The 23,366-nt window shown below is 41.2% G+C and overlaps 1 protein-coding gene across 1 annotated transcript; it reads left to right on the forward strand.

The window, feature by feature from the left end:
• The first annotated feature begins 370 nt into the window (after window positions 1-370).
• Window positions 371-21,699, forward strand: LOC139656898 (signal transducer and activator of transcription 5B-like). Its single transcript, XM_071534538.1, has 19 exons — window positions 371-511; window positions 2,117-2,253; window positions 3,158-3,314; window positions 5,054-5,143; window positions 5,409-5,586; window positions 6,479-6,609; window positions 8,358-8,509; window positions 9,078-9,233; window positions 9,656-9,835; window positions 11,042-11,129; window positions 11,702-11,824; window positions 13,214-13,306; window positions 14,208-14,414; window positions 14,648-14,742; window positions 15,021-15,163; window positions 15,916-16,071; window positions 16,707-16,758; window positions 17,295-17,402; window positions 17,832-21,699. Exons 2-19 carry the CDS (start codon window positions 2,126-2,128, stop codon window positions 17,953-17,955), a joined length of 2,361 nt encoding a protein of 786 aa, XP_071390639.1. The 5' UTR covers window positions 371-511; window positions 2,117-2,125; the 3' UTR covers window positions 17,956-21,699.
• The last annotated feature ends 1,667 nt before the right edge of the window (window positions 21,700-23,366 follow it).

Consider the following 23,366-nt stretch of genomic DNA (forward strand, 5'->3'; position numbering starts at 1 on the left):
GGGGCTGGTAGCGGAAATGAGTGGCAACAGCTAGCTGCTAGCAGGACTGCGCCAAGCTTGCTAGAGTTAGCAAGAGTAGTACCGGAAATGTAATGTTTTGTTTTCAAAATAAAAGCATAAATTTTCACTTTCACTTTTGAAAGAAAAAAGAAGAATGAGCTATTATGGGGTGAGCACACCAACAAAAATATAACCAAAACACACACTAGAAATAATATAACATATCTGGAGTTAAACTGTAGCTTAAAATAGATACGATTATAACGTATGTGTCAATGTATTTCAATAAGGGTTTTATTTTTATAGTTAAAGCGGAAGTCGTGTTTTTATTCTGACTAGCTTAATGCTGGTCTGCAACAGCTGCTTTAGCAGAAAACTGAAGGCGACTGGTCCAGTTGGCGATGTGACAGATAACTTTAGACAACCAGTGTGAGGTTAACAGATCCCGTGTGTTGCTGTCTGGAGCTTGCCCATGGTGTTGGTGTGAGGTCCGACTGTAGTCTCTAAAAAGGTAAGTTAAAGAGCTACTTGTGGCGCATGAAAGTGAAGTTTTTGGACGAGTGCAGCACTCAGGCAGCTTCCATGCTATGCTAGCTAGTGGGATAGCTTGGGTTAGCTAGCTACGCCTTTTTCCCCAAAAGTAACAAACGTAAAGCCACCAGGTTTCCACCCATGCACACGCACACTTCTGTTCAGCAATACTTCGAAATTATTTGTAAGTTTGCTAAGTTGCTTTTCTGTAGCCAAACAGTCAGTGGTTCGCCAACTTGTCATGCTGAAAATACATAACTAAACGTTAGCAAGCTAAGCTATCTCTCTCAAACTTGTTGAAGAGCAAGCTTCCCTCTAGCCCCGATACGTTCGTCTCTCTAGTGTATGGAGAGAAAGTCAGGCCAAACTCCATTCAAACACCTGGCAATTTAATATGGCCTCGCCTACCTGCCAACGTGCATGCCTCGGGACACGTGAGTCAAGACATTCTGCATAGTTGCGGTATTTTGCCAAATTCGGCATCTATATAATCCACCAAGTAGTTCTTATTTCAATGACATATCAACTTTTATAACGGTTTACACTCCTCCGTGCCGCCCACCACGCTGTTTTCTAGTGGAAGAGGACTGTAGGAATAAGCGGCGAAAAGTTGATAAGATAATTGTTACAATGTACTGCTTGGTGTATTATTAATATTAGTATGCCGTATTAGTATTATTAGTATGCCGTATTGAAGAGTGGCTCCTAACGATTAGTAAATTAATCTACGTCACGTTCAACGAGTTGTGTATATTTGCTGATAAGCAGAGACACCAAATTGCCAGATTTTTGAATGGGGTTTGGCGTGACGTTCTCTCCATGCAAGAGAGAACGGTACACATTGGGACCAGCTTCCCTCACTTAATTTTTTCGGCGAGATAGTTGGACAGAAAAGACAAGGTCGCTCTCCATCTGCTGCAAATTGAAATCTAACGTTGTCGAAGTCAAACACAACTTTATCTAGATTAGTGGTTCTCAACGTGGGGTCCGGGGACCACCAGGGGCCCTTGAGGGCGTTCCAGGGGGTCCCCAGCAAATTGATGAATTATTAAACTTCACCTTTATTTCATTTACAAGAAGTTAACACAGTTAGAGAATGTAGAAGAATGACTGTTTTGATCATAGTTTCACTGTTTTCTCTCTAACTACAATACAGATAGTCATGGAATTCTGGACAAAATCATATCTAACAATAAAAATATTCTCAGATGTGGGTCTGAGAGACAAAATCTCATCAAATGGGGGTCCGTGGCTCTAATGTGTGCAAAATTAGGGTCCTTGATATGAAAAAGGTGAGAATCACTGCTCTGGATGATCAATAAAGATCTGGAATGACACGGTAAAGTGATGGTGAATAAGCTGCAGCTTTTATATATTACTATATTTTAGGGATTTATCCAAGATGCTATCGAGACAGTTAAAGGAAATCACTTGCATCCCTTTGGGGACTGCACAACGCTGTTATAGGAGTGCGTTCGGTCTGAGGAATGGGTTTGTATTGTACTGTATTGTATTGGGTTTGTATCATCCTCCCCCTGCCTTTCATCCTCTCCCTCTACTCATTCGCTCCTCCTCCCGGTTCCAGAGGAGGACCATGGCGGTGTGGATCCAGGCCCAGCAGCTGCAGGGCGAGGCGCTGCACCAGATGCAGGCGCTGTACGGCCAGCACTTCCCCATAGAGGTGCGACACTACCTGGCCCAGTGGATCGAGAGCCAGCTCTGGTACGCACTAGGCCCAGGTCTTTCTTTCTACGTTTGGTGGTACTCAACCTGGGGGGCAGGGGGTGATGACCCATAATGGGCCATGACATTGTATTGGGGGTAGAGTTCAATTAATATGGATTTCTGAAGGCCTGCACCATGCGTTTTGGATTGAAACTGCCACTAGCCGATATTTGTGCCTTTAAATTTGACCATGCAAACAATTACAAGTTTTAAGTGTTTCCATCAGAATTTTATTCTTGTTAAATTTATTCTTATCAGGGTGGAAAAGCCTCCTCAACCTGTAGACTATAGAAACAATACATGAACTCCTAAATTGAGTGGTATTGTGCTTTAAAAGATGCTATGTCTATAATTTTTTTTCATGAATGTATGGCTGTGACCGTACAATCTAATGCTAGCGAGTTCTTGGACTGGACCTAAGGACTGTGAAACTATAAGTCAAAAGCTGCATGGAAGGGAAATAATGAAATCTGTTGATAGAAAGCAGCTGATAGAACTTGCACAATCTAGCACCAAAGGTCATGATCACATTTCATTTGACATTTAATATATTAACAACAGATAATTTAAGATACCAAAAATACAAGAGTTGGAGGATGGGTACCTCTGGTATATATCTGGTGCGTTATTTTAAGCCAAAACATGTGATCAGTTTTGGAAAAATTGTGCAATCATTTTTGAGCCCAACCGTCAGCTTTTACCAGTTTCTGTGAATAGGCAGTTTTCATCATCCATGACATATACATCTGACAAAGTAGTTTGTTCTGAGGAAATCATTTTAGAAATGTATGTGCAGGCATAAAGATTTAGGTATCTTGAGCATGACAATCAACCCTGCTCTCTCATTCTCAGTGGCTGTGAATAGGTTAAAATTGTAGAAATGCAATTGTGTTTTTCCCAGGGACTCGGTGGAGCTGGACAACCCGGCAGAGGAGGCCAAGGCCAAGCGTCTGCTGGACAACCTGGTGGCCGAGCTGCAGAGGAAAGCCCAGCACCAGGTCGGAGAGGACGGCTTCCTGCTCAAGATAAAGCTGGGCCACTACGCCAGCCAGCTCAAGGTGAGACTCCGCTAGCATAGAACTATGGAAAATTAACCTTTCTGCCCCCGGAACTATGGTGGAGTGAGCTTTCTAAAGTTAGACCGATACGACCATTTTCATGTCCAAAAATGATGGGCAGTGTTGGTGGAAAAGGCTCTGAAGCAGACCATGGGACACTAAAACTCTCCTTTGAAAGCCATACTAATACAATTCTTTTAGGGTTTGCGGCTCCTTAAGGCAGGGTGAGGCAGGTTTTAGAGACTAAGAGTAAAATCGTCCCATAACACACTGGAATGATTTTGCCTGTCAGATATCTGAAATGAACATAATAATTATAAAAACATATTGACTAGCTGTGGTCAGGGAGGAACCTCCATGATGTCTGGGGTGGACGGCACTGACTAGACCATATCCAATTTTCAATCATTTCAGTATCGGCCCTATATATCGGTCTAAGCCTAAAGCTTTCCATCCCAGAACTATGGTGGAATGAACACCTGATCAGTGCTTCTCTAGTTTGAGTTGGTCCATTATAGACCAGCCCTAATGAAGTGGGCTGATCTTGGGCAAGTTTGTTAAAGGGGAAGTATCTTGTGGATAACAAATGACAAATGGACAATCTAATGTTTTTCAAGTTTTTGTTTTGACAAAGTTTTGTTTTGAAAAAAACGTCACCTCTAAAATGGGCCAGTCAGAACATTCAGTTTGTGAGGTAGAAAGCTGACTTTACTGAGTAGACATTTGGGGCAGGGGGAGGGGTGGACCCTCTAGTGCTGCCAGCCACAAATTCCGTCATTTTTTTTATGTTATTGAAGAAATTGTGTTAGGAACTTCATATCAAGTTGATAAATCAAGCTGTTGTCTGAAAAATGTGAACATGTGGTCAGATTAGCTGCTAGCTGTTGACTAGCGCTGCGTTTCATACGACTCCCAGGGGGAGCAGAATATTTTAAACAGAACGCACTCGCCCTTAAGCATATTAATAATAATGAATAAAAAAAATTACAAAGACCGAAGAGTAATAAAATATTACAGATGCGCTAATTTCATAATTAAGTCTAAATCTGCGAAATATTGTTTGTTTACTTACACTTGTATATCGCAATGATGAATGATCATGATGATTTGTGGGCAAGATGCGCTCCTGAAGTCTAGATCACTGTTGACTCGCTCCCTCAGCCCATGAAAGGTTGATCTCAGAAAGTTCACTTGCGTTATCAGAGTAATGGAACGTCACTGAAGATGGCGGCGGGGATTCCCCTGAGGGGGAAGTGATGAAGGGAAGTCAATGGTTAAAATGGGTTAAAATGACTAATGGAATGCAAAGTCGATGGCCAACACCCGTTTAGGTAGTCCAGTATTAGTAGACATCGGAGTAATGGGCAGGTAGTGCTGGAGGAGGCGACTGCCTTCCAGTCAACACTCAGGGAATAAAAGTGACCCTTGTGCCCAAAACTGGCCTGTAGCTCTTAAAGTGGGGGAGGGACACTAGAGAATAACCACTACAGTATTTATACATTTTTAGACTCAGGGTAATGATATAAAATGATAAAAAAAAAAGTGAAAAATATGCCCTCCCTTTACAAGAGCATTGCAAGGAAAGGGACTTAACATGAACAGGACAGAATGAGGTTCTAGCCTTGTTGCTAGCGTTTTAGCTATGAATGTAATTTGGTAGAGTTGAGGGATTCGATTGATGGTGATCAATGCTTAATGTCTGTGTGTGTGTGTGTGTGTGTGTGCGTGTGTCTCCCCAGAGTACGTATGACCGCTGTCCTTTGGAGCTGGTGCGCTGCATCAAACACATTCTCCGCTCAGAGCAGAGGCTGGTGCAAGAAGCTACGAATGTAAGTGTTGCCTGGGATGTATATCTACAGTATCATGGTATACAGGGATCCTGTGTAAGTTCAGAAAAATATTGTCATTGAACGTTGAAAACCCATGTTGGTCATACCCCAGACAAAAACCTTCATATCCAGTCAATAAAGTAAGATCTGGAGAAAGTATGGACCTTTTTAAATGGGAAATGTCTAGGAAACTTGAAGGTAAGTTGCATGATCTAATCGACCACTGTGTGTCTGCCTGTGTGTCCCCCTGTCTGTTGTTTTTTAGGCCAGCTGTGGGAGTGGTGGGCAGGCCATGGACAGCCTGTCGCAGCGCCACCAGCAGATCAACCAGGCCTTCGAAGAGCTCCGCCTGGCCACGCAGGAGACCGAGAACGAGCTGCGCAAGCTGCAGCACAGCCAGGAGTACTTCATCATTCAGTACCAGGAGAACCTGCGCATCCAGGGTGAGAGGGACACACACACACACACACACACACACACACACAGATGCACACAGCTAGACAATTTCATCTCTAATTCTCCATGGACTTTAGGTGAGGTCTGGTCTGCTAGGGCACTGGTTCTCAAATGTTTCCATGTCACGGAGCCCAAACAAACACACATTAGAACTATGGACCCCCATTTGATAAGATCTAGTCCCCGGGGCCGATATGGGACGAGTTCTGTTGTTGCATAACTGTCTTCACTGTAAAATGGGGAAATAATAGTGGTGAAAGTGAAACCTGTGATTGCAAAGGTCTTTCTTATACAGTGCATTCTCCCATTGGGATGATTAATAGTGAATTAAGTCTCATGAAATGAAACTATTCCTCAATTTGATGAAAACCCCCCTAAGGGTCTTGGGTCCCCAGACGGCACTTTCAGATTAACGGTAATTGAAATATCTGTACTGTTATCTCATGGGTGTTACTGACATCATTTGATGCTAAGTCAAATACCACAAGCAAACCAGTGCGACTGATTCTGATTTGAACCATGATTCTCGATCTGGTTTCAAGTTTTGATTCTGTACCTGAGCCCATTTGAGCCCAAACCAATCTGTTCGGTTTGGGCCGGGTCACGTTCTGGTTTGGACCCAAGAAAACCAACTGTTTGTGTCATTGCACCCTTAGGTTTAGTTTTGGTGGACCTCTTTCTATGGTTCTAGCTCATGCCTGGCTTAGCTTAAATGTGCCTGATCAGATCTCTAATCAGGGCAGGAAGCTAAAAATGTGTTATCTGCTGCCAGGGAGGCTGTTGGTTTCAAAAACAGACAAACTTACCCTCCTTGTTGTCCTGCTAGCTGGTGTTTTTTTATTTCCTCCCTGCCTCTAATACTGGTTCCTTCCTCGTTAGCCCAGCTGAGCAGCCTGGCTTCGTTACCCCCCGCCGAGCGCACCCAGCGGGAGACCACCCTACAGAGCAAGAGGGCCACCATGGACGCCTGGCTCACCAGAGAAGCCAGCACACTACAGAAATACAGGCTGGTAGGGAGACGCAACACACACACACATGCAAAAAAAAAAAAGGATTTAGGTCGTGAAAAGGTACTTACAGGGTTCCTAGAGGCAAGATGACTATTTTCGTAAAGTATTTGCGTGAATGACGGTACTAGATTTTTGGAGGATGCAGTCACCTGTGTTTATGAAATGGATATTGATGAATAACAGATGTTTGTTTTTTCAAAATGGATTTATTGCACTTGCACTGTAATGAAACCCTTCAAATGCAGCCTGGAGTATGGTGTGCACTGCAATGCAGAAATGCAGATTTGTACTGGCGTGGAGCCCGTGTGACTAGCCCATACACGCCATACCAATAAGTACAAACTCCTAGGAACTGCAATTCTCCAGTCAGATTGAAAGTGATTGAATGGGATTAAATTGTGTTTATCTAGCGACTGCAGTGACCTTTTCTTATCGGAAATCATTAGATAATATGAGCTCATTTGCTTACGTGTGCTGCCAGGTTGCGTTAGTGTTGCCCTTTCAATTACAACAGTTAGCCTTTCTAAATGATCTGCCATTGTGTGACTAAGAGTTCTTCTCTTCTGCATTGGCTTCAGTGGATGGTTTGTACGTCACATGGTCTACATGTTGTTTCAGAGGCCTTTCCACATCGCTGAAAACAATGTCTAGGGGAAACATTGTGTAACGTTTGTTCTTTCTTGTGTGTTTTGTATGAGCGTGTGCATCCATGATTTATTGATACCCGAGTGGATTCTTGTGCAATTTGTGCGTGTCAGCATCTGTGTTTATCTATATTCGTGCATGTCGATCAGGAATGGAAACTACCTTTCTTGTCACAGTGGGTGATAAATCTATCCCAAAACTCACCAACCACTTTCACTATTTTACCAGCCAGCTAGACTTTCAGGACAAAATAACTGTGTGTCTATCTGCAAAAGAGGCCTGGTAAAGCTGGGGACACACTAGGGCTGGGCGATATGGACCAAAAATCATATCTCGGTATTTTTAGGCTGAATGCCGATACACAATATATATCTCAGTATTTTCTACGAAGTAGGCTAAATGTTCAGTTGTAAGTCAAAGCCACATGTGAGATGTCACAAGCACTTTTATTAAAACAAGACTGTGATCAAAATAAAATGCAAAGACAGGGTTTCCTTCCCTGTTTTAGAACAGTCTGGTAAGTTCAGAAAATGACATCACTTTACTGTAATGCAGCCTTTAAAACCAGGAGAAGACAACACTTATGCCATATCACGATATTACGATATCCAAAATCTAAGACGATATCTAGTCTCATATCACGATATCGATATAATATTGATATATCGCCCAGCCCTAGGACACACTAAACGGCTTTTAGGTGTACAAGCTGGGTTTTGAAAGCCAGGATTTTCAGCACCTAGTCAATCTATGATTAAGTCAGTGGTATTGATTAACAACCCTATTAACCCTCTGCAGATATAGTGTGGTCTTTTTATGCCATGGGACAGTAAAAATCATACTTCTTACACCTTTAATCTCCTACCTCCTGATCCAGCCAGGAATATCACCATTATTTCAAAGATATTTGATTCTGGACAATCTGATGTATACCTGTAGTATGAGCTGGTCAACAACTCAACGCAAAAAAATACGAAAGCCTGCCATTAAGTGTGTGATGTCAGAGTCTGTTAAGTCTTGTAGTGTGTGCCCGGCCTAAAGTAGACAACGTTACAAACCGCAGGCAAAGATTTCTCAGCATTTGGCTGGTGGTGTGTATCCAGGACCTGTCGGAGCAGCACCAGAAGAGCCTGGCCCTGCTGAGGAAGCAGCAGACTCTGATCCTGGACGAAGAGCTGATCCAGTGGAAGAGGAGGCAGCAGCTGGCCGGCAACGGGGGGCCGCCCGAGGGGGGGCTGGATGTCCTCCAGTCCTGGTACGTACCGCGTACGGCTTACAGTGGGAGTGCAGGAAGGGCTTCAGTGTCACTTTAACAGGAAACATGGGACACATTCTGTTTTTTTGTGGTGACCTGAACCTGTGGATATTCAGTTATGGGATGGACTCCTTGCCTGTTCTCACTTTGTCCCTGCTGGCCACCGTACACTGTGAGCCAAACAAATCAAACCAACGGCTCTGTATCAAACAGGCTCCTGTTCGGCTGCCTATTACACTGGTTCTACACAAAGCGGTGGCGTATTTCTGTGAGTAATGTTTATTAATTATTTTGGACAGTAGAACCTATTGGCAGGTAATTTATCTTAATTTTACCTGCCTCGATCAAGCATAAACTTTTTTGTGATATTAAGGAAATTTTATCGAAATCGAAATTAGCCATTTTCATTCAGCCTTTCTAATTCGATACATCATAATTTGCAAAAATATACTCGGATGGGTACCCGGCAAGTGATGGCAACCATGTTTTTCTGTTTTTTGTTTTGTTTTTTTTTGTTTTTTTTGTTTGTCCTTTGGTCGTGTCTTAACACACCCACCCTGTCCACCAGGTGCGAGAAGCTGGCCGACCTGATCTGGCAGAATCGGCAGCAGATCCGACGTTGTGAACATCTAACCCAGCAGCTTCCCCTGCCGGGCCCCATGCAGGAGCAGCTGAGCAAACTCAACTCTGACATCACCGAGATCATCTCCGCCCTGGTTACCAGGTAGGAACCAGGAACCATGGATAGGATCGTGATGTTGCTTTATCATTATAATAAAGACCAAAGAGTTTGTCAGTCATTAAGTCACTGGTCCACTTTTCCCTAGCAAGTTAGTCTGTATAAGCAGACTAATAAGACAAAGAAGTTTTGCTGCACATTATATTTATTGCAGGGCCACAACTTGGCTAAATGAATTGGCACCTGTGGACTGATCCATCCTTTCTCTTCCTCTCCTCTCTCTCTCTCTCTCTCTCTCTCTCTCTCTCTCTCTCTCTCTCTCTCTCTCTCTCTCTCTCTCTCTCTCTCTCTCTCTCTCTCTCTCTCTCTCTCTCTCTCTCTCTCTCTCTCTCTCTCTCTCTCTCTCTCTCTCTCTCTCTCTCTCTCTCTCTCTCTCTCTCTCTCTCTCTCTCTCTCTCTCTCTGTAGTACCTTCATCATCGAGAAGCAGCCGCCCCAGGTGTTAAAGACCCAGACCAAGTTTGCGGCCACGGTGCGGCTCCTCGTGGGCGGGAAGCTCAACGTCCACATGAACCCGCCTCAGGTCAAGGCCGTCATCGTCAGCGAGCAGCAGGCCAAGGCTCTGCTGAAGAACGAGAGCATGCGCAAGTGAGGCATAGATCATTTATTGGATACTAAAATCCCGTATCAACAGCCAGGTGTAACATGTCAGGTTAGGTGTCAAAGCAATCGAAGCATGTTAAATCTTTCCAATGGAGAAAAAACGAATGGTCAAAGTCTATGAAAGAATGGACCAGCAGATACCAACATGGTATTTGTATCAAAACTGGGAAAAATGTTAATTATTTAGAAATATTCTGACATGGCAATCAGTGATGATGGTGTATGGCATACAGGCAGTTAATACATGTTAGTTTAGTTTATATTTACACATATAAATGATAAAACTACGGAGCCCCTAAAGTCCCGAAAGGTGATTTTTTTTTTTTTGTGCGCACAAGATAAAAAAATATCACAAGTTATTATCTTGTGGGAACAAGTAAATTATCTTGTGTGCACAAGTTATATGGAGACCCCAAAGTCCCGAAAGGTGATATAAAATGTGTTTTTTTTGGATTGAATCATCTAATCCAGTGATTCTCAACCTTTTTCATATCCAGGACCCATAATTTAGCACACATTAGGGCTACAGACCCCCATTTGGTGAGATTTTGTCTCTCAGACCCAAATCTGAGAATATTTTTATTGTCAGATATGATTTTGTCCAGAATTCCATAACTATCTGTATTGTAGGTAGAAAGATAACAGTGAAACTATGATCAAAACAGTCATTCTTGTACATTCTCTAGTTGTGTTAACTTCTTGTAAATTAAATAATGGTGAAGTTTAACAATTCATCAATTTGCTGGGGACCCCCTGGAACCCCCTCAAGGACCCCTGGTGGCTGACATGGCAATCAGTGATGATGGTGTATGGCATACAGGCAGTTAATACATGTTAGTTTAGTTTATATTTACACATATAAATGATAAAACTACGGAGCCCCTAAAGTCCCGAAAGGTGATATTTTTTTTTTGTGCGCACAAGATAAAAAAATATCACAAGTTATTATCTTGTGGGAACAAGTAAATTATCTTGTGTGCACAAGTTATATGGAGACCCCAAAGTAGGTGATATTTTTTTTTTGTGCCCACAAGATAAAAAAATCACCTTGTGCGCACAAGATAATTAACTTGTTCCCACAAGATCCATATCTTGTGCGCACAAGATAAAAAAATATCACCTTTCGGGACTTTAGGGGAAGTTCTTTGGTTAAATGTGTAATCCTGCTTTGTTGATATGTGGCCTCGGTAGTGACAGCAGTGGGGAAATCCTCAACAACAACTGTGTGATGGAGTACCACCAGGCCACCGGCACCCTCAGCGCACACTTCAGGAACATGGTAAGCTCTTCCTGTAGTGTAAAGAGCGATACAATATTGGCTTTTATTAAAAATCAGATATGGTCCAGTCAGCTCCGTCCACCTCTGATACGATGGATATAATACAGTTTGTTTGATTATATATTCATTGTATAATTGATCAACACCACTAGTTGTCTGTGGGAAGCCCTTAACCTGAATTGAGACGTGAATATGAGTTGTTATTATCATTCTGTGTCAACGGAGAGTTGCTGCAACCCAGCACAAGGCGGTTATGGGTAGCTGTGGCCACTGTGCAATCACTGTCAACAAATTGCAGAAGTCATGTGGCTGTCTTTAAGTTCCGTTCAGTATTTTGACCATTCATTTACAGCATACAGATTTTACCATAGGTTGCATGCTTTGTGGCTCTGAGGTCCTTTTTTTTGTTTTGTAAGTCTAGTTCTGTGGTGGAATACTGAAATCGGCTGGTGAATTTGGGGTTTTACAAGCTACTGTGACTGTTGGAAGGTTAGTTCCCTACCCTGATTGTAATGTAAGTTGTTGGATCTGTGTGTGTTTGTGTGTGTGTGTGTGTGTGTGTGTGTGTACAGTCACTGAAGAGGATCAAGCGGTCGGACCGTCGAGGTGCAGAGTCGGTGACGGAGGAGAAATTCACGGTCCTGTTCGAGTCGCAGTTCAGCGTGGGGGGCAACGAGCTGGTCTTCCACGTCAAAGTAATCCAACGGGACATTTTACACTTGACACTTTATTTGACTGACGCTCTTACCCACAGTATCTTGTATTAAGTCAGCAGGAAGGAGTAATTTTGACAGGACACATGGCTGTTGTGGGGATTAAACCTGTAAACCTAAAAACGGTCAGTTCGACTGCTGCTGCTGATTTCATCTCCACTGTTATTATGATCTTGAAAAATGACCATAGACAGAATTGAATTGCAAAACTAGAGTTAAAGCTCTTGGAAAAAAATATGTCACATCTAGTCTTACGAAATGACTGCCAGTATAAAAGAAATTTTGTAAAATGTGTTTTTTTGGATTGAATCATCTAATCTAGGGCTGCAACTAACGATTATTTTCATTGTCGATTAATCTGTCGATTATTTTCTCGATTAATCGATTAGTTGTTTGGTCTATAAAATGTCAGAAAATGGTGAAAGATGTCGATTAGTGTTTCCCAAAGCCCAAGATGACGTCCTCAAATGTCTTGTTTTGTCCACAACCCAAAGATATTCAGTTTACCGTCATAGAGGAGTAAAGAAACCAGAAAATATTCACATTTAAGAAGCTGGAATCAGAGAATTTGGACTTATTTTTCTTAAAAAATTACTCAAACTGATTAATCGATTATCAAAATAGTTGTCGATTAATTTAATAGTTGACAACTAATCGATTAATCGATTAATCGTTGCAGCTCTAATCTAATCCAGTGATTCTCAACCTTTTTCATATCAAGGACCCCTAATTTAGCACACATTAGGGCTACAGACCCCCATTTGATGAGATTTTGTCTCTCGGACCCAAATTTGAGAATATTTTTATTGTCAGATATGATTTTGTTCAGAATTCCATAACTATTGTAGGTAGAGAGATAACAGAGAAACTGTGATCAAAACAGTCATTCTTCTACATTCTCTAATTGTGTTACCTTCTTGTAAATTAAATAATGGTGAAGTTTAACAATTCATGAATTTGCTTGGAACCCCCTCAAGGACCCCTGGTGGTCCCCGGACCCCACGTTGAGAACCACTGATCTTAATCTTCAATATTAAAATATTCAATTAGGAATTTCAACTAGCATTTTTTTTTTTATGGATACAGCTTAATGTTATGCCATCTGTGTTTGCTCCATTCTATGAAATGAATGTCCTTAAAAGATGTTTTTTTATTGAAGGATGATTTTAGAAATATATCGGCTATTATACACATTTATAATCGTGACAAACTCAGGTTAATAGTGTTATTTGTACATAAAATATTGTGTTATCTATACGCTTTTCTTGCAAATGATTTGTAGCATTCAACAGTCATTTAACAATTGAATAGTTTTTAATAATTTCTTCTCCCCTGAACTCTTATTTTTACTTTTTTTTTTTCCTTCAACAGACATTATCACTGCCTGTGGTGGTGATCGTCCACGGCAGCCAAGACAACAACGCCACGGCAACGGTCCTGTGGGACAACGCTTTCGCCGAGCCGGTGAGTTGGCTGCTCCTGGAAGGTTTATTTGCACACTGGATTTTCATATCTCGACATTATTAATATCCGATTTTCATATTATCTCACGTCCTTCTGGAAGCTTGTCAGGTATTGATAACGTAATGTCATGTTAAAGCAGCAGTCTGGTGCTGAAGTGCCATGCCACATGTCGGCTTTGTTTATGTTTTGATTGACTACACTGAAGACATTCTCTATATTCTCAAATGGGCTGAGTGAGATGTTATAGAATATAACGTCTATAAATAGAACGGTGATTGGCTAAATTCAAAATTTGGCACTTTTTTGGCTCTGTACAACTGAAGCTGTGCTGGAGTACTTTTCTTGCCCCTTTTTCACACCACTGTTTTGATTTCTGTCTCTCTTCTGTTCCTCCTGCACCTTCGCTCCCTTTCATTTCTTTTTCTGTGTTGCAGAAATGTATGTTTTCTGTTATCATGTACTTTTGTCATTGTGTTCCTTTTATTTTCATTGCCAGATTGGGGCAGGGGATACTGTGTTGATGCTGATTTCTGTGCTTTTTTTATTTTTTATTTTTATTTTTTTAAGGGCCACTAAGTAATCTGTCATCTTTATCGACCTCTATTGGTGACCAGAAGGAATTGCAACAACATTGATAGAACTCCTATACAAGTGTCTTGCTTAGCGCCAACCCCTCCCTTGTTCTATGGTGTGTCTTGAAACTCCAGTGGGCAAGGAGTTTGTGTTGGACTGGAAAATTAGGGTAGTTGAAAGTGGAGAGAGACAGAAAAGATTGGGAGAGAGAGGGGAATGACATGCGACAAAGGCTCTTGGTCAGATTTGAACCCAGGACGACGTGTTTACATGGTATCTGACATCCCCCCCCCAAGTTTCATCCACCCTTCCCTCGCTCTCCCCTCAGGGCAGGGTGCCGTTCATCGTGCCGGACAAGGTGCTGTGGCCCCAGCTCTGCGAGGCCCTGGACATGAAGTACAAGGCGGAGATGCACAGCGGGCGCGGCCTGTCAGAGGACAACCTGGTCTTCCTGGCACAGAAGGCCTTCACCAGCAGCAGTAACAGCCCCGAGGACTACCGCACCATGACCATGTCCTGGGCCCAGTTCAACCGGGTGAGGGCAACGCTTGACTAGTGTTGGAATTACAAATTAGTGTTGAGGAAAGGGGCCTACCTTGACATTTTGAATGTTATTCTAACCCTAACCCATAGAAACCCATATGTCAACATCAAGGCAATTAGTCAAACTATTGGTTTGAATCTAAAATATCCTCTCTCTCCTATATTTCTTGTCCAGAAATGCCGTTAACCAATAATCTCTAAAACAGAATGTGTTTGATTGTACAGGAGAGCTTGCCTGGACGCAACTTCACCTTCTGGCAGTGGTTTGACGGAGTGGTGGAGCTAATGAAGAAACATCTCAAGCCCCACTGGAATGATGGGTAATGGCTGAAGAATGCAAGAGTTCATGAAGTTTTTGTTTTTTTATCTAGTTGGGTACTAAGTTGCCCTCCCAGCCAACATTTTAAGATCAAGATAAGATCAAGATAAGTAGCATTGTAATGCCATGGGTGAATCCATTTATGTGTGTGTTTGTTTGGAATCAATCGCTATTAACCATTGAGCTATACCAGGTAACACTCGACTCAAACATCAACATGGTGTCAATGACTGAAAAGGGTATGATAAATAGTGTTTGTGTTGTTTGTATTGTTCATAGGGCCATCCTGGGCTTCGTAAACAAGCAGCTGGCCCAGGACATGCTGCTGTCCAAACCCAACGGCACCTTCCTGCTGCGGTTCAGCGACTCCGAGATCGGGGGCATCACCATCGCCTGGGTGGCCGAGAACCCCAACAAAGCAGGTAAACACACTGCCAGCACTATGTTCACACTTGATGGGTTGACCGCTTTTTATACAATGTGGGCGGTGCCAACTTTCCCAAATCTAACTGGTCATCAAGTGTGTGTTCCCTAAATCCACATGGTCGTCAAGTGTGTCCAAAAAAATCTGTGAATGTAGCAGTGAGTAATTCAGTGTCTTGCTTAGAGACACTTCAACAGGACACAGCTGTTGATGGCCCTATTGGCTGTTGCCGGGTCAAACCTCTGACCTTTCAGTCACTGGACAGTCTCTTTAGTCACCCTGTCATCCAGCTCCCTACCCTCTCCCTCGGTACTGTAGAGTCACATCACCCCCTGCTGGCAGTATAAGGTTGATTTAGCTCTTATGTTTTTCTCGATGGGGATGTTTTTCTGGAACAATGTGGGTTCTTAAATTCTATCATTGTCAAACTTGTCATCTTGACTTCTGATTCCCCCACTAAATATGTCATATTGTGAGATTCCTTATTTGATGATAATTGAAATACTTGCCATTCTACTGTGTATTTTATGTCTGTCACTGTCCGCTCACTGAATGCGAGGTCCTGTTGTCCCCGTACCCATGTGTGTGGTTCCATCAGTATGGGATTTTGAATAGTTTTCGATTGAAGCTGCCAATATTTTTGTGATATTCAATATCTTAAAATAACTAACCCCAACCATGTATGGCTTTATGTATGCGAGTTCCTATAAATGATAAATTCCTATAAATAAAGTCCCTATCTTCCGCTAGGTGAGAGGCTGGTCTGGAACCTGCTGCCTTACACGACCAAGGACTTCTCCATTCGCTCCCTGGCCGACCGCATCAGTGACCTGAACCACCTTCTATTCCTCTACCCTGACCGGCCCAAGGACGAGGTCTTCGCCAAGTACTACACCCCGCCACTCTGTATGTGCCACTCCCACCTCATTCTCATTCACATGAGCATATCACTGCTGTCGGGTAAAAAAACACAAATCTGTACATGGTATGCTTTTTTTTCAGCAATGAAAGAAAGAATACTTGTCATTGATGCCAATTTATTTTTTAAAGTTTTAGGGCCCAAGGGTGATGAAATGCGCTCAAAACAGAAATGTAAACTTTAAATTCAAGTAAGTAAAAGAAAGAAAAAAAACTAAAAAATTTTCCGTGTTGTGGTTTGTACCCAATGGCAGTGATATGCCATTTCACTGAGTGCGTTTATGTAACCACCAGGGTTGAATAATGACAACAAACATTGTGGTTTTTGTGACCTGAATCATTGTTTCTACACAGCAGTCGTTCTGGACAGAAATGTAAGGGATTAAGTTGGTAATGTTAATGGTTTGATTTGCTTAGTTGGAACAGAATGAAAGATTTCCCCTCAGGTGTAATTTGACATCTAAACATGTAAACCAGGGATTCTGTACAATACTAATGTCCTTGTTTAGTAGACTGTCTAGACCACCTTGTGATTTGGGATTTCAGTTGACAATATGGCAATATAGGGATTTGAAAAATGTATATGTACACATGTTTTAAACCAGAATGTCTCTCTGTTGCAGCGAAAGCAGTGGACGGCTACGTAAAACCACAGATCAAACAAGTTGTGCCAGAGTAAGTTTTTCCTCTTTTATAAAACTACTTGCCTCACATCAACCACAGGAATCCATTTGTTTCCAGTCTATTTGAGCTATTTACCCTTGTGTTTACAGTGTGTTAACAGTGACCTATCTAGATACAATTTATATGCATCATTTGTCTGCTTTGGGAATTTAATAACGGGTATAAATTGTGTCTAAATGTTACACCTTACAATTTCACCAATAAATGAGAGTGAGATTCCAAAACCAGATATCCACATTTCAACAAAGAGAAGGCTAGTCTGACAGAATGATTTCTGGCATGAACATAAAACTCATTGTGGACATAGCCTACATTTAAGTTATTGTCCGTTCAAACCCTTTGAAGACAGAATCATCTTGATGAATTTCAGGTGGCTTGTTTTTCCCAAAAATGGATATACAGCATTTTGGAATTCAAATGCTCCTCTATCAGCTAGGGATCATAGAGGGAATCATTGTCCATCTTGAACTTGTTTCAGCATTATGGAATTTCCTTCAGTGGTTTGTGTGGCATATTTTCTTCCCTAGATTCACCACACCTAACCCCGAACCCGCTGGGGGAAATCCCACGTTCATGGACCAGGCAGCTTCCCCCTCTGTTGGCCACCCCAACAGCTTCGGCATCTACCCTCCTATGTGAGTGCACCACTTGCATTCGTTTACTCACTCATCAAATGATAATACCCCTCAAAATGAACCATGAGTAACTGCAAAAATATACATTTTGTGTTTTCATGTACAGTTGTAATTCTTTGCTACATTCCTAGAGTAAATCCTGAAAGAACTTGAGGTTTAAATTCGAATAGGCAATAAAAAGGTGAGGTCGCAGAGAGAGGTAACTTCTAAGAGTTATCCTGACCACTTTGTTCATTTGTTCAGTTTTGTTTCTAATGAAACCAATGACAATGATATACTAATGTTTAAAAAAAGCTATATGTAGCAGCTCATTAATTTCCCCTACCCACATTTCTCCCAGCTGGTCTAATAGTGTAGTACATGAATGAATGAAAAGCGAAGACATATATACATATATCTAAGTACATATCTCTGCTGTTGTCCTGCCAGGAGCGAGACCATGTTGGACGCCGAAGGAGACTTCGACCTGGAGGACACCATGGACGTAGCCCGCCACGTGGAGGAGCTGCTACGCCGGCCCATGGCCAACCAGTGGAGCAGTCAGCAGTCCTGAACCTGGAACCGCCTCAGACCTTCAGGCTTCCTCCGTCTCCTCCAGCAACACCACCCACGCCTGTCAATCCCCACCGGTCTGCAACCAGGGCAAGAAATTCACTGTCTCTGTCCCATCAGTCACTGCGGCAGATGTGGCAGAATTCACTAGCCACTTTCACAGGTTTACAAGCCAACTAGATTTTTTAGAATAAAGCAGGACCTTTTTAATTCTTGTTGTCTACTTTGCCAAAGTGGAAGAGCAGGCAAGCTTCCCATCAAGAGTATTTTGCGGGTGCTGGTGTTTATGTCCCATCCCGCCTGCCGTAGTGTTAGAGGGCCGTAGTGCGGAACTGGTTCGGGTCAATGTGGTTTTTACACAAAACAGAGAGATACTGTCAGTTTTCGTCTAAGTTCGCATTCGTACGCGTCAGATAAATTATTAGGTGGAACTGGGAGAAGTCCACTTGAACCATGGGAACTCGCAGTACACAAACTAGCTATTCTGTAAATTAATTATTTTTCTAGGTTTTGTGTCCCCCCTACATAATTAACATTGGGAAATTTGACTAATGGCTGCCAAATTAAGTCTTGTCATCTAATACAGCTGTTGTGTGTCAAAAATGTTTTCTTGGTAGTATGTAGTAGCTCCAAAACAAATATTGGAAAAAACTAAGTACTCAAAATGGAATTATACTTTTGTAAATGTTATATTTTGGTGTTTTCTGCACAACATTTTATGCTTTATTGCCACTGTTTAAGGCCATACTCTGATGGTAACACAATCTCAAACCAGCATTGATGTTCTTGTAACGCATTGCCTTACATTATCATGTTAAAATAGACTCAGGCGCTATTTTGGCAACATAAAATTAATCACAGCTTATTCATTTTAACACTTTGACCAAGCTTTGAACCTTAAAATTACAATTTCTGTTTTTATGTGATATTTGGTCTTAAATTCTTTAACCCTTAGTAGTCTAAAATCTAGGTGAAATTGGAATGCATACTTGCATAGTTGTCGATTTTACACAGTGGCTTGAAACTGTGTGCGGACACAGGTGGGGTTTAGGGAGAATGACAAAAAAATAGCTGATAATCGTATATCATGATTTTATATTTCCACGATTAATAATGGTGTGATTCGGTGATATTGAAGTGTTTGTTATATTTTCAATTCCCCTGGAAATGATATATCAAGTACATCATCTGTCATTAGGAGATACTTTTGTTTTAAACCAGATAACAAAACAAGTACAGATTCTGTTCAAAGTTTGCCTTTGGATTGTAGCTGGGCCCTAAAGTAATAAAGTTGTAATTCTTTACATTTAAATTGTAATTGTAAGTAAGGACCACAATCGGAGTAAGACAGTCAGAGTGGAAACAGGACTTTGTAGCTGCTGCTTCATTGAGAAATGCAGCACTGAAAAGTGAAAATAAATGTTATGTAAAAGTACAGTGAAACAACTTTGTTTCCTTAAACGGACAAAAATAATAATCCTGATCAATATTCATGATCACACTGTTAAGCAAAAATAATTGTGATGATACATTTTTGTTTGAGTTGAAATTACCTCCTCTGACACCCAGCGTTGCCAATCAGTAAGTGAATACTGATGATTTGATGTCCCACTTCAAAATACAGTCATTTGCTCCTTATCATTATTTTCAGTCTCTAAATGGTTTAATGCTTCATTTCCCATCAGGCTTTCAAATCAAAATCGTACAGCACAATTTCCCCAAGACCTAGTTTCAACAACAGGGTTCCGGCTGGCCATGGAATTTCGGGAATATCATGGAATTTAGTCGGGGAAAGTTGGGTAATTTGAATAATTCTCTGGGGAAGTCGGAGGAATATCGGGGAATTTTACGAATGGGTCACTTTACAGGAATATATCAGAATGTGTTTTCCAACCCCTTATGGCTCCCATTCACTTGGCATTAGCGGTAGGTATATTTTGCCGATGCTTGCGTTACCAAAGAGCCAAACTATGCATTCCATTTTCACCCGGGTCACTACTGTCAGACCAAGGAACCATCTGAATATCAAAAACAGGACTCAGTCTTGAATCATGCATTCCAATATCAGCAGCTACATTTTATGTGCCTAAAGATTCACTATGGAAAAACCACAGACGTTTTAGTATCTAGAAAAGGCATGGTGAATGTTCACTCATACTATTTCAAACCTTTTCAAGGGAAAAATCTCTGAAGTTCATCATTCAATATAATTCTAAAAAGCATCTGTATAAGTGCCATTTTTTAGACTTAGGTTACATAGTGTGGTTTTAAAAGTACTGATTTGTTTTAATTGTGCCATCAGTCATTTTGTCAGAATAAGTGCCATTTTTTTCAAATATATTTTAGTTTTGGAACAAAGCCCCACTGTTTGGATCGTGCTTACATGTCTTACAGTGGCAGTGTTTGCAGTACTGCACCCCCACTGCGCATCAAAATATATATATATCATGTATTATGAGCCTTTGTAAAATCTCCAACAATACTTTTTTGAACCCGATCCTGACCCGTCGCGTACCCCGAAGCTCCATGACGCTCAGCCATAAATGTCAAACTCTATTGTATGTGTCGTCGTCTTTTTAAGAGTAAATCCCACCATCTAGTATTGCTTTTTTGGAAGCGAGATGGTAGCAGCTACGGGAAATGACTTTCCATGTTTTTTTTTTGCGGGGGAACTTGACACATCTTGCATGTACGCGTTTCTTATGTCGTCAAAACGGAACCTTTTAATGTGAAGAGCTTGTGCTTTGTACATCCTGCCTGACGGACGAGGCTCAGTTATCTGTCAAAACATGCCTTTTGGAAAAATGCTTATACCTCATACTTTTTAAATCCGTATTTCAGCACTGCAAGTTATTTTTCGCTAGGATAATCAGACAATAGCTCATGAATGAATGTTGATTATATGGTCAACGCTGCTTCTCAATAGTTCCCATTGTGCCACCAACCACAGCCATATTGTGTCAAAATATGGACCTTCATGGTAGATGAATTAAGACCGTGCTAAATCGTATGTATGTCTGCAGGTAAAGCAATCCCTAGTTTTAATATCAAATGTTTATTTTCTCCTATTTTCTCTGAAGATACAGACTCTGTCAAGCTATTTCTCTGTGCCTTATGACAGCAAGGATTGTCAAGGGGCAGCAATGTCCATACAGGACATTCTTAAAGCCATTTTCATTAGCACTGCACTTCTTCTACCAGCCTCAACCAAGGACTGTCTAATGCCTTTCAGCAATCCAAATTCACCCACAACCAATCAGTTGCCTCTCAACGACACGGCCAACCTCAGGAAAACACACTGTGAAATTTAGGCATCCTTAGTTCACGCTAGTTGATTCCAAATAAGGCAGTGACACACACGACGACTAGAGTGTAGATGAAATACTTTTCTAAACTATTCGCTTGTGCTATTTTGTTTTTGCCTCTGCTTCTTGTTCAAGAGATTGTCAAATGGAAGCCGAAGCAGATATTTCAATCGTGTACAAAACCGTCAAAAGTGAACAAGCACTTTGATGCTCGCACCAGCATTTCTTCGATGTTCTCGCTAACGCAGCAATATTCTCATCGTGTTTGAATCAAGTCGAGTACTTAAATAATGTATAGATTGTTTTATGTGTAATTCAACTGTATAGCTTAACTTGCGGTAATCTGTCTGTCGGCTATTGTAGTCTTGTATAAACTGTCCTGTTTGGAAATGTTTACTTCCACATTGTGCTACATGCAGGACGTTTTATGTTGGGATTATGGAAATACAAATAAAAGTTTTATAATTAATCTTATCCTACTGGTTCTGTGCCAATGATGCAATGTCAGTGATAAAAATGGAAAGTCATGGAAAACACCATCAAGGTTGCCAATGCCACAATTGCATGAAACCATATCACCTTATCTTTTGCTTTTACTTTATAAGCAAAAAACTTTTTTTTTATTTATCCTTCATTTAATCAGGTAGTCTCATTGAGTTGATCTCTTTTCAAGAGAGTCTTGAGAGCAAAATACAGTCATAAAATACACAATACACTTCAAACGGCAACATACAGGAACATTAATTATAAAAAGAAAATGTGAAATATCATTGATTTGGAATCATTGAGTGGGATAAGAAATTCTCACTCCAACACACTTTGCAGTTTGTTCCATGTATAAGGTGTATAGTAGCAGAAACCAAAGTAAAACTAAGCAGTGTTGTGATCTGGTAGCATAATTACTGATTTAAAAGACTGTAGAGAGGTGAGGTAGAGGTGTGGCTTCAGAAGTAGAGCTTCTAGATAAATATAATGCAATGCATTTCCCTTTGTGTTGTTACAGCACCAGCAAACGTTTTGATAAAAATCACAGTGGTGAGTATGAAATTTATCTTGTGTAATAAAACACAAGGTACTGTGGTAAACGTCATGCAGTAGCTCCAAAGTAGAAGTAAAATGTTTTTCTTTTTATTAATATTAAGAGAAGCATTTTTCAGTCATTCAGTTTTCTGTGCAAAAATCCAACTTTTATCCTCAGTTTTTGGATCAAGGCATTTCAGAAAGTAATGCTGTGCCTGCTTTTCAAAAACCTGTAAGCAATCCACCTACAGTCCAAAGACATGCAATTCGGATTTTTTTTTTTTGTAAACGTGGACCACCACCCCTGGCACTGTTCCCAAAATCCACACAACATTAAAGAGACGTGTCAACCATGACAGTCCAACAATATCCAGAGCCTTCAGCATTCCGTGAGGAGTCTCATCCACCCCCAGCACGATATCCCTATTTCATGAATTATTTATGCTGGACAGTGACAAAGCATTCAAGGTTCCATAACAACGTGGAAGTTTAGCATCTGTGTGAGCGGTAACTCAACCTGGTAATTTATTAAGCTCTTAGCATTAGAGGATAATTCTGGTTATTTTCAACCTGGGCCTCATTTTCCTAGTTGTTATTAGTATTTGTCTAACCCTTGTAGAGCTCGAATCCAAACAGCATAACTTTTATTGCACTTAAGTTAACTTTCATCACAGTAATTTAGATCAAATAGCTTTCACAGTGACAAGAGAGGAGGGTCCATGCACAAGCTTTGTCTCCAGAGTGCTCATCATGTGATACGGTTTCAGTGAAAACTAACTAGGTAACAACCAATCATAACGCTTTGAATTACAGCTCCATCACTTCCATAACTACTAAAAATAAACGACAACAAAATATGTGAAATTAGTAGTAGTTAGACTCCATTTTGTTGCTGCTGGATAGTTATAATTATTGGAACATCTTTGTGGCATTTTACCAAATGATGGTTGGTTTTCCTGTATGGACCGTTCTCATATAAACTTTCAAACCCCACTTCAAAATTTGGAGACGATGACTATTTAGTATGTGGTTACTGTGTCTGAATTAGTGTTGGTTGCATTGTAGGCACTGGTATGGTTTCTCCCCG

Source organism: Centroberyx affinis, unplaced genomic scaffold, assembly GCF_046629955.1.
Source record: "Centroberyx affinis isolate AG114_WGS23_722 - 3 ecotype Tasmania unplaced genomic scaffold, CSIRO-AGI_Caff_v1 ptg002573l_1, whole genome shotgun sequence".
Lineage (NCBI taxonomy): Eukaryota > Metazoa > Chordata > Actinopteri > Beryciformes > Berycidae > Centroberyx > Centroberyx affinis.